General features: G+C 42.4%; 1 protein-coding gene across 3 annotated transcripts in view; it reads left to right on the top strand.

Annotated features, from left to right (window-relative positions):
* The window catches only part of LOC129862041 (anoctamin-1-like), a 124,562-nt gene extending 113,121 nt beyond the window's left edge, over window positions 1-11,441 (top strand). For all 3 annotated transcript variants that reach the window (XM_055933367.1, XM_055933368.1, XM_055933366.1), the window contains 5 exons: window positions 4,297-4,449; window positions 5,908-5,960; window positions 8,407-8,582; window positions 9,359-9,464; window positions 9,794-11,441. In XM_055933367.1, the coding sequence (XP_055789342.1) occupies window positions 4,297-4,449; window positions 5,908-5,960; window positions 8,407-8,582; window positions 9,359-9,464; window positions 9,794-10,045 (740 nt within the window). In that variant the 3' untranslated portion in view covers window positions 10,046-11,441. The remainder of the gene's footprint in view (window positions 1-4,296; window positions 4,450-5,907; window positions 5,961-8,406; window positions 8,583-9,358; window positions 9,465-9,793) is intronic.
* The last annotated feature ends 585 nt before the right edge of the window (window positions 11,442-12,026 follow it).

Here is a 12,026-nt window from a genome sequence, read left to right as displayed (position 1 = left end):
GATATGGTCACATGTATCAAATAAAATCAAAGCCGGAGATGTTAGTCGTCCATAACGGCAGCTAAACAGAAGGTAAATCCATGTCTCTCTTCGCGCCTTCCTGAAAACAGGAAATGGAGGATACGTCATTCCATGAGCTGTAATTCGAGTCCAGATCAAGTTACACAGTCCATTTCTTCTCTCACTCCTTGTCGACATCTAGTGGAAGACGTATGAAGTGCATCTAAACTAATAAATAACAAGGGATTTAATAGGCAGCCCTTGGAACAGAGCCTCAATTTCAGACTTTCCACTTCCTGTCAGGAGGTTTGCTGCAGAATGAGTTCTGTTTCACTCACAGATATAATTCAAACGGTTTTAAAAACTAGAGTGTTTTCTATCCAATAGTAATAATAATATGCATATTGTACGAGCAAAAATTGAGTACGAGGCCGTTTGAAATGGGCACCTTTTATCTGGCTACTCAATACTGCCCCTGCAGCCCAAACAGGTTAATGCCTGGTAAGTAGGCCTATTCTCAGGACACAGAGAGTTTTAGGCTTAACTTAATTGTTCATGGCATCGCAAAGATACTGTTGGCTAATTTCACCCTACCGCATTATGGTATCATGGATATTATGATATCATTAAAGAAATGTTCTTATGTTCCCAACGGACAATTAGTCCAAACCTTCACCAGTCACACCCAAGATCTACATATTTATTATAGCAGTTGTACATTTTTCACAGAATCCTGCACCTTGTAGTGGTGTTGGATTTCCCCTCGAGGGGCTTTTGAAGAGCACCTGCTTCTCGAACACAACTGAGCAATGTGTGTGTGTTTGTGGGGGTGCGTGGATGTGTTTGTGTGTGTAGAGAGAGAGAGAGAGATACAGAAAGAAACAAATAGACAGAGCGAGAGAGAGCGAGAGAGAGCGAGAGAGAGAGAGAGAGAGAGAGAGAGAGAGAGAGAGAGAGAGAGAGAGAGAGAGAGAGAGAGAGAGAGAGAGAGAGAGAGAGAGAGAGCAATAAACAGTGAAAATACTACAATTAGCAAAAGAGCCAGCATGTTTGAATGGAGAACTGAAGTCCCCTACTGTAGCTGCGTTGTGTAGATCAGAGAGTAGTAAGGGTACTATGGGGGTTGTTGGGAGGGGGTGCATTAGAGAGTACTGGGGTTGTGAGGAGGGAGTGACATTAGAGAGTACTGGGGTTGTGGGGAGTGAGTGACATTAGAGAGTACTGGGGTTGTGGGGAGTGAGTGACATTAGAGAGTACTGGGGTTGTGGGGAGGGAGTGATATTAGAGAGTACTGGGGTTGTGGGGAGGGAGTGACATTATAGAGTACTGGGGAGTGACAGAGAGTACTGGGGAGTGACATTAGAGAGTACTGGGGTTGTGGGGAGGGAGGTACAGAGGGTACTGGGGTTGTGGGGAGGGAGTGACATTAGAGAGTACTGGGGAGTGACATTAGAGAGTACTGGGGAGTGACATTAGAGAGTACTGGGGAGTGACATTAGAGAGTACTGGGGAGTGACATTAGAGAGTACTGGGGAGTGACATTAGAGAGTACTGGGGTTGTGGGGAGGGAGTGACATTAGAGAGTACTGGGGTTGTGGGGAGGGAGTGACATTAGAGAGTACTGGGGTTGTGGGGAGGGAGTGACATTAGAGAGTACTGGGGTTGTGGGGAGGGAGTGACATTAGAGAGTACTGGGGTTGTGGGGAGGGAGTGACAGAGAGTACTGGGGTTGTGGGGAGTGAGTGACAGAGGGTACTGGGGTTGTGGGGAGTGAGTGACAGAGAGTACTGGGGTTGTGAGGAGGGAGTGACATTATAGAGTACTGGGGTTGTGGGGAGTGAGTGACATTAGAGAGTACTGGGGTTGTGGGGAGGGAGTGACGTTATAGAGTACTGGGGTTGTGGGGAGGGAGTGACATTATAGAGTACTGGGGTTGTGGGGAGTGAGTTTACATTAGAGAGTACTGGGGTTGTGGGGAGGGAGTGACATTAGAGAGTACTGGGGTTGTGGGGAGGGAGTGACATTAGAGAGTACTGGGGAGTGACATTAGAGAGTACTGGGGTTGTGGGGAGGGGGTGACATTAGAGAGTACTGGGGTTGTGGGGAGGGAGTGACATTAGAGAGTACTGGGGTTGTGGGGAGTGAGTGACATTAGAGAGTACTGGGGAGTGACATTAGAGAGTACTGGGGTTGTGGGGAGTGAGTGACATTATAGAGTACTGGGGTTGTGGGGAGGGAGTGACATTATAGAGTACTGGGGAGTGACAGAGAGTACTGGGGTTGTGGGGAGGGAGTGACATTAGAGTGTACTGGGGAGTGACATTATAGAGTACTGGGGTTATGGGGAGGGAGTGACAGAGAGTACTGGGGTTGTGGGGTGGGAGTGACATTATAGAGTACTGGGGAGTGACAGAGAGTACTGGGGTTGTGGGGAGGGAGTGACATACTGGGCTTGGTCATGCCCTGGCACCACGCCAGTAGAGATTACAGCCTGTGTTTCTGCCTGGCCCCCCCTTTGTCCCTGTCTGCCCCCTCCCGCCCCACTCTCTCCCTCCCTCACAGACTCCCTCGTTGTCCCTTTTCCCCCTGTATAGGCGTCTGCATACTGGGTTCGGTTCGCTCCTAGCAGAACTCGGCTAGGCGAAGTGAGCGTCTGTGCGTCGCATACTCCTTTAAAAGGTTGTTGCTTGAAAAACAAGACAAAAGTGGCAATAGTACTGTTTGTCCATCTTGAGAAGCCGTAGCCACTCCCTCAGAATAGTCATAATTAATCTAAGAAATCTGTCATTAATTTTGATATTTTTGATTAGGAGCTCTTTGTCACGCAATTTTACATCTAATTTTACAACTATCGTGAGCCGTCAAGTGGAAAACTGTGCATGAAAACGAGTCGTCTCTCATTGAATGACAACACTTCATTGAAGAATCCCTACTGCTGACCCATCACCGACGAAGGGGCGTAGACTTTTGCTACCGAACTTCGGCTTACATCGAGAAACGTGCACGAACATGTGCATGAACAGCTGAAAAACCCTTGCATGAAAACCAAAACGAACCATAACGTCACAAAATTTCGTCATAATATATGCACAAACTGTTTAGACTGGGAAGCATACAGAAGCCTTAGGCCCCCTCCCTTTGTCCGTCCCTCAGTCTCTTTCCCTTCGTAACCACCCCTGACTTGTCCCTGCCCCTCACCCTCTCCACCTAGCCCCCTCTCTTGTCCTCTCTTGTCCCTCAGTCTCCTCTCCCTACAAGACACCTAAAGAGCTCCCTTCTGTTCTCTCTAGTTTGATCCACTGCCACTCAATTGCCTTAATTATCAACTGCATCAATACATTTATGATGTTGATTTAAATAACTTAAAAGTCAAAGTAGTTATCTAACAAATATACACTACCGGTCAAACATTTTAGAACACTTACTCATTCAAGGGGTTTTCTTTATTTTACTATTTTCTACATTGTTGAATAATAGTGAAGACATCAAATCTATGAAATAACACATATGGAATCATGTAGTAACCAAAAAAGTGTTTTACAAATCAAAATATATTTTATATTTGAGATTCTTCAAATAGCCACCCTTTGCCTTGATGACAGCTTTGCACACTCTTGGCATTCTCTCAACCAGCTTCATGAGGAATGCTTTTCCAACAGTCTTGAAGGAGTTCCCACACAATGCTGAGCACTTGTTGGCTGCTTTTCCTTCACTCTGCGGTCCGACTCATCCCAAACAATCTCAATTTGGTTGAGGTTGGGTGATTGTGGAGGCCAGGTCATCTGATGCAGCACTCCATCACTCTCCTTCTTGGTCAAATTGGCCTTACACAGCCTGGAGGTGTGTTGGGTCATTGTATACAGTGTATATATATACAAATATATTATCTATTTATATACATTTACGAGGGTCATTCAATGGTTTCTTGTTATCCTAAATGTGATGAGCACATTGGCATGTTTTAGAGCCAGTTACAGTATGTGAGGTTCAGATGATCTCTCCTGATTGATTTGTTGGGTCTTGTCAAGTGATCAGGGCCTGCATTCATAAAGCATCTTAGAATAGGATTGCTGATCTAGGATCAGGTTGCACCTGTCCATTTAATTGTGTTCATTATGATCTAAAAGGCTAAACTGATCCTATATCAGTATTCCTACTATGAGAGACCCTTTGTGAATACAGCAGGCCCTGGTGAATGGACAGATCAGGCTGAAAGACATACTGTATCCCTATGTGTATACAGTGCGATGTACATGTCAAGCTGATGGATGTCTCTCTATCTCTGTGTCCTTGCAGTAATCCAGTTTGGGTTTGTGACCCTGTTCGTGGCATCGTTCCCGCTGGCCCCACTTTTCGCACTCCTTAACAACATCATCGAGATACGCCTGGATGCCAAGAAGTTTGTGGCCGAGCTCAGGAGGCCGGTCGCTGCAAGGGCAAAAGACATTGGTGGGTTCGAAGTTCAGCCTCTGACTGTTCACTCTTTAAGCACACAGGTTATTTTTTTATTAGACTGTGGTTTATATTGATTCCTTTCACAATAATAAACCTAATATTGAATTCAGTCCAATACGTTATTTACAGAGAGAAAAAAACATGATGGTTATTTCTGAGTTCTTCCTGACCATGTGACCAGCTGACCAGATGACCAGGAAGTCACTTTTGCTTAAGATATTTTATCTCATCAAGATGAACCTGTATGAATACACTGAGTATACCAAACATTAGGAACATCTTCCTTCCTAATATTGAGTTGCACCCCCCCACCCCATTTCCCTTAGAACAGCCTCAATTCGTTGGGGGATGGACTCTACAAGGTATCGAAAGTGTTCCACAGGGATGCTGGCCCTTGTTGGCTCCACTGCTTCCAACAGTTGTGTCAAATTGTCTGGATGTGAAAACACAGGAAACTGCTGAGTGTGAAAAACCCAGCAGTTTTGCAGTTCTTGACACAAACCGGTGCGCCTGGCATCTACTACCATAATTTACCCCGTTCAAAGGCACTTAAATATTTTCTCTTGCGCATTCATCCTCTGAATGGCACACATCCATGTCTCAATTGACTCAAGGCTTAAAAGTCCTTCTGTAACCTGTCTCATCCCTTTCATCTATAATGATTGAAGTGGATTTAACAAGTGACATCAATAAGGGATCATAGCTTTCACCTGGATTCACCTGGTCAGTATGTTATGGAAAGAGCAGGTGTTCTAAATGTTTTGTACAATCAGTGTATATACAAGTTAAATGAAAATGGACTCATGTGGTCAGGTAAAAACTTAGGAATGCAAATGTGATCTATTGGTTTCTATTCTTTCTACATACAAACCTACAAACGTAACTAGAGGGGGGAATTTGTCCTACTGATGTATTATGGGAATTGTTATGCTTGTGTTTTTGTACTATTTAGCACTTTTGTGTTCTTAACTAAACATCAGATTGACATAGATCCAGGCATAAAACTCATACCATCCCACAACAGTATTGTAGAGGCATTAACCCCAAGACAATGACTGTAGAGGAAGGGAACAAAAGGGGGGTTCACTACAGTATGTGATTTGCTGCTCTAAGTCATATATAGATGTATTATAAGGCTCCAAGTGGCACAGCGGTCTAAGGCACTGCATCTCAATGCTAGAGGCATCACCACAGACACCCTGGTTTGAATTCAGGCTGTATCACAACCGGCCGTGATTGGGAGTCCCATAGGGCAGCGCACAATTGGCCCAGCGTCATCCGGTTTTGGCAGTTGTAGGCCGTCATTGTAAATAAGAATTTGTTCTTAACTGACTTGCCAAGTTAAATGAAGGTTAAATAAAATAACAAATTAAAATCATTAAAATATAAGATTGTAATAACTTGGACCATCAAGAGTTCTGACTCATGATTTTCTTTCTTCTCTGATTCTAGGAATATGGTACAACCTTCTCCGAGCTGTGGCTAAAGTGGCCGTCATCATAAATGTAAGTCATTCCGGTAATCACAGCAAAATATAATGGTGGAAGATGACCAAATTATGAAAACAAATATATAATTCTCGCACTTTAACATATACTGTTCTGATTTAGATATGGGAGTCATTGAAATGTTCTGCAGAAGTAAAAACATTTTTTATCCATCTTATTCATTCCTCAACCACCTCAACAATAACAAGTCTGCACTTAAAAAAACGAGAACAGTTTTTCATTGAAGCTTAGCCTGGGTCACATTTAAGAGCCGGTCCTTTACTGTGAAAATGCAGTATGTCAACACTCTTGGAGGGTTGCTTGTAAAACCTCATAATTAGGCTTTTAAATGGTTTCACCTCTAAAACTACTGACCCTCGATGCAGAAAAGACCATACTTGGTCAGAAGGAGAGTTAACGTGGTCATAAATCCTGCAGACTCTCACTTCACTTCCAAAGGGTTCACCATCGTCATGGTGATGTTGAAGTGAGATCCAGATCTGGGTTATTTATGACAACGGAGGCTTTCGATCAAAATGGGTGGGAGGGAATTCCTCACCTCCATCCTCCACTTATTCAGAGTGTTACCGATGGAACAGGATGGCAAGGTTTCTTCACTTTAATGCCTTCTATGTTTATGTGCTGGCAAATCTCTGAACACAGAACCAAATCTCACATGGGCACTGGCCAGCTTCTCGGGTTAGGGTTAGGGCTAACATTTACGTTAACAGTCATATATGCTGACTGACAGATAGTTGCCAATGTACAGTGCCTTGCAAAAGTATTCATCCCCCTTGGCGTTGTTCCTATTTTTTGCATTACAACCTGTAATTTAAATTGATTTTTATTTGGATTTCATGTACTGGACATGCACAAAATAATCCAAATTGGTGGATATGTATTCACGACCTTTGCTATAAAGGCCCTAAATAGGATCTGGTGCAAACAATTACATAATTTGTTAAATAAAGTCCACCTGTGTGTAATCTAAGTGTCACATGATCTGTCACATGATCCCAGAATATATACACCTGTTCTGAAAGGCCCTAGAGTCTGCAACACCACTAAGCAAGGGGCAACACCAAGCAAGCAGCACCATGAAGACCAAGGAGCTCTCCAAACAGGTCAGGGACAAAGATCAGGGTTGGGTTATATAAAAATATCTGAAACTTTGAACATCCCATGGAGCACCATTAAATCCATTATTAAAAAATAGAAAGAATATGGCACCACAACAAACCTGCGAAAACTCACAGACCAGGCAAGGAGGGCATTAATCAGAGAGGCAACAAAGAGACCAAAGATAACCCTGAAGGAGCTGCAAAGCTCCACAGCGGAGATTAGAGTATCCGTCCATAGGACCACTTTAAGCCGTACACTCCACAGAGCTGGGCTTTACTGAAGTGTGGCCAGAAAAAAAGCCATTGCTTAAAGAAAAAAATAAGCAAACACGTTTGATGTTCACCAAAAGGCATGTGGGAGACTTCCCAAACATGTGGAAGAAGGTACTCGGATCAGATGAGACTAAGATTGAGCTTTTTGGCAATCAAGGAAAATGCTCTGGCGCAAACCCAACACCTCACATCACCCCGAGAATACCATCCCCACAGTGAAGCATGGTGGTGGCAGCATCATGCTCTGGGGATGTTTTTCATCGGCAGGGACTAGGTACCTGGTCAGAATTGAAAGAATGATGGATGGTGCTAAAAACAGGGAAATTCTTGAGGGAAACCTGTTTCAGTCTTCCCGAGATTTGAGATTGGGACGGAGGTTCACCTTCCAGCAGGACAATGACCCTAAGCATACTGCTAAAGCAACACTCGAGTGGTTTAAGGGGAAACATTTAAATGTCTTGGAATGTCTTAGACAAAGCCCAGACCTCAATCAAATTGAGAATTTGTGGAATGACTTAAAGATTGCTGTACACCAGCGGAACCCATCCAACTTGAAGAAGCTGGAGCAGTTTTGTCTTGAAGAATGGGCAAAAATCCCAGTGGCTAGATGTGCCAAGCTTATAGAGACATATCCCACGTGACTTGCGGCTGTAATTGCTGCAAAAGGTGGCTCTACAAAGTATTGAATTTGGGGCGGGGTGAATTGTTTTGCACGCTCAAGTTTTGTGTTTTTTTGTCTTATTTCTTGGTTTTTTTTCACAATAAAAAATATTTAGCATCTTCAAAGCATGTTGTGTTAATCAAATTTTACAAACCCCCCAAAAATCCATTCTAATTCCATGTTGTAAGGCAACAAAATAGGAAAAATGCCAAGGGGGGTGAAGTTGACAATTATATTCAACCTACAGCATATATCATTAGGGCGGGTCTCTACCTGGTATTACCATGTGACTTTCGTTAACCGAACAAGATGATCCAATCCCTATCTGTTGACAGGGCATTTGTTAATGCCAGGTGTAAACACATGTCTTCAGGTGCTTTGTCATTGACCACTGTCTGTCTCTCTCCAGGCGTTTGTGATCTCCTTCACGTCAGACTTCATCCCGAGGCTGGTCTACCAGTACATGTACAGCTCAGACGGCTCCATGCACGGCTTCGTCAACCACACCCTGTCCTACTTCAACGTGAGCAACTTCCAGGACGGTAAAGAACCCATGGACCCACAGCATCAGGTGGAGATGTGTAGGTGAGTTTACACACAACACTGACTGACTGTGTGAAGTTTTTAAATTATACATGTTTCATTGATTGTTATAAACTGGGTGGCTCAAGCCCTGAATGCTGGTTGGTTGACAGCTCTTGTATATCAGACCGTATACCACGGGTATGACGAAACATTTATTTTTACTGCTATAATTACGTTGATAACCAGTTTATAATAGCAATAAGGTTAGTGGTATATCGTCAATATACCACGGCTAAGGGCTGTATCCAGGCACTCCACGTTGCGTCGTGCTTAAAACAGCCCTTATCCTTTGTATATTGGCCATATACCACACCCCTTCAGGTATAATTGCTTAAATATAGAAGAAGCCAATAGCCTGCTGTGGTGCATGATCTGGTTGTATTGGACGAAGCTACCCCTAACCCTTACTGAGGAGCCAGAATACAGCCTCAGCCTCCTCATAGAAAAGACTGTGTGTGTGTGTGTGTGTGTGTGTGTGTGTGTGTGTGTGTGTGTGTGTGTGTGTGTGTGTGTGTGTGTGTGTGTGTGTGTGTGTGTGTGTGTGTGTGTGTGTGTGTGTGTGTGTGTGTGTGTTTCTTATTGCTTAATTGTACATACTGTAAGCAAATAAATAGATGCCTTAATAAGTTACAAAAAAATATAATGTGCAGGAAATATTATAGCCATACTTAAAGTTACTGTGGCGTTTATTTACTGAACCTTTACAGTAAATATTTTGCCATCTGTTGTAATGTTTTCTGGTTTAGTCACTGTAATCAGATGACTCTTGACTCCAGGTATAAAGACTACAGGGAGCCCCCATGGTCCAACACACCCTACGTCATCTCTAAAGAGTTCTGGGCGGTCCTGGCTGCCAGACTGGCCTTCGTCATAGTCTTCCAGGTGAGTGGAGGAGTCCATTTATAGTTTGAAAGACTGCATTTACCGAAAAGGATTGGGGATCTTTATTATGGGCCTGTGTTCCTCCAAGAATGAAAAGCGTTAAACATAAGCAAACAGCTGCAGTTCTATTGTACAGTTATTCTTTCCTGCCAGACTTCAGCTAATTTGCAATATTCTGAGACACTCGTTTGGCTCTGCGAGATACTGTACGTTTACTGTAGACTTTGTTTCCTGTTTGTTCACCATGCTGTCGCTCACTTCCCTGTGTGTTTGTGTTTGTTTGTGTGTGTGTGTGCATGCCTGTTTCCTGCTGTTTCCCTTCCCCGTAGAATGTGGTGATGCTGATGAGTGACATCGTGGACTGGCTGATCCCAGACATCCCTAAAGACATCAGCCTTCAGATCCACAAGGAGAAGATCCTGATGGTGGAGCTGTTCATGAAGGAGGAACAGGGCAAGATTCAGTTCATAGACAGCATGATACCTTGTGGTGGCAAGGAGAAGCGCAACAACCACGCCCCTATAGCCCGCTCGCGCTCCATCCCACACACACACAGTCACACACACGCCAACAACTTCTAGCAGCTACTGTAAGGTGTAGCTTAACTAGCCAGGCAAAGGGTTACTACTGTCTGTATCCTTATCCTTGTCCAGACATTCCATAGAAAGGGAGAGGTGCTCCCTACAAGATGTTGTTGAGGCCCAACGAGGAGAAACAGAAACTGTCCCAGTGCTCAATGCCTATCTGTCAAGCCTCTCAGTGAATAACTAGCTAACTAGCTAACTGCCAACAAGTTAACGAACTGCCAACTAGTGGGGTCATGGGCTTTGAGGTCGCAAATATGCCATTTAGCTAACGCTTTTATCCAAAGCGACTTACAGTAGTGCAAATTATAGCGGACCATGTTCAATGAGAGAGAAAAGTATATATATATTTTTTTCCCTTTTGCATAATGCTGTCAAGAAAATGTATTTTGTAACATGCTTTACAGTACTGTATGTCTGGCATACAAGGTATTTGTATGTTTGCCTCTTGTTTTAAAAGGATGTAGATGATACGTTATCCTTTACTGTTATGACTCAACCATGTTTATGGTGCAACAATCACTCTCGGAATACGCTACATGTTTTACTCAATTACAACACATTTTCTTTCTTTCTTAATGTGCTTTATTCTCAAAATTTATATTTTTTATTTACATATTTTATTGATTCGATTTTCATCGATTAAACATTTTAAAAGTAATTGGATAATATGAAATGTATTGTGTGTAGAGCAAATAATATAATCTTATTCTTAAATGGGTGACATGTTTTTTACGTCTTTGATACAAAGATCTCAAATGGTATTAGCTACCAAGCTCATTATTAATTAACAAGCTCACAGTTGAGGGCTGTTTGTGGGCTCCCATGCTACCATAGAGTTAAAGCAGTTATTACATGGACTGTATTATAGCATAAGAGTCAAAAGGCACTGTTTAACAGATACTTCTAAACATAGTAAAATAGTTTGAATGACTTTACTTCAGGACATAAACTCAGCAGTGTTACAAATATCCCCTGTTATAAAATGCACAGTTCAGGCCAGTCTATCCCTGCCATAATACAGACTGATACTCTATGGCTTCTGTGTTGCTTCAAAGCCAGCCAGGATATTATTTTGGAACTTTTAAACTGTACTTAAAACTGTATATTGTTTACACGTACTTCTGTCTACTGGATATACTAAGAAATATAATATTTCTCGTTCTTTACTTGCCGTTCTTCAGAAGACAAGGACACTTTGATCCTTTTATATGTCAAACTAATGTATTCATACAAAAGTGAACATCATTTCATAGCAGCATATTTTACTGTATCGATACCGACTATGTTGTAAATGTTTAGGAGATCTGCCTATTCTTTTTAGATGTGACGTTGAATAAATAATGCATTAAATTGAATGTAAACAATAAATATATGTTGCTGTGGGTATTGAGTGCCTTTGTTTTCTTAGGGAAGGAAGAGCAACATACACAGAACAGGATTGTGGCCTTTGCAGTAACTTAGCATTTTAAAATAGAGTATCCGTATCAAATTCAATGGCATCACTTAGATTATTTTTTTACAATCAAATATTATTGTTACCTTCAGTGTTTAGTACAATGAATTGTTAATGTGAAACATGAATTCAACATTGAAGCGCTACAATAGCATTTTGAATTTCAAAAGAACGTTGTACTTTATTTGGATGACATCACCCATAACAGTGTTTACCAAGTCATATAACTTCCTATCCTTACCTTGCAGTGATCTGGAACCTGTGTTATTTGAGATAGGCCAGACCTGACCCAGGACAGGACAGACGGTTTCAACTGTAGGAGATAGAACGAACTCAGACAAAGCACTTCATGTAAATAAAGGGAAATGTTCCATCTCTGCTTGACAACCCAACATCCTCTCCTTGATAGCACTTGTGACATTTTTTAAGACGGGACAAAAGAAGCTAATTTTACTGGAAATCGTGCCTAAAGATAAATAAATGAACCCTGAAAGTTTTATTTTTACAATGTGAAGACATTCA

This window comes from Salvelinus fontinalis, chromosome 9 (genome assembly GCF_029448725.1).
Source record: "Salvelinus fontinalis isolate EN_2023a chromosome 9, ASM2944872v1, whole genome shotgun sequence".
NCBI classification, from domain to species: Eukaryota; Metazoa; Chordata; class Actinopteri; order Salmoniformes; family Salmonidae; genus Salvelinus; species Salvelinus fontinalis.
This window is presented reverse-complemented; position numbering and strand designations above follow the sequence as displayed.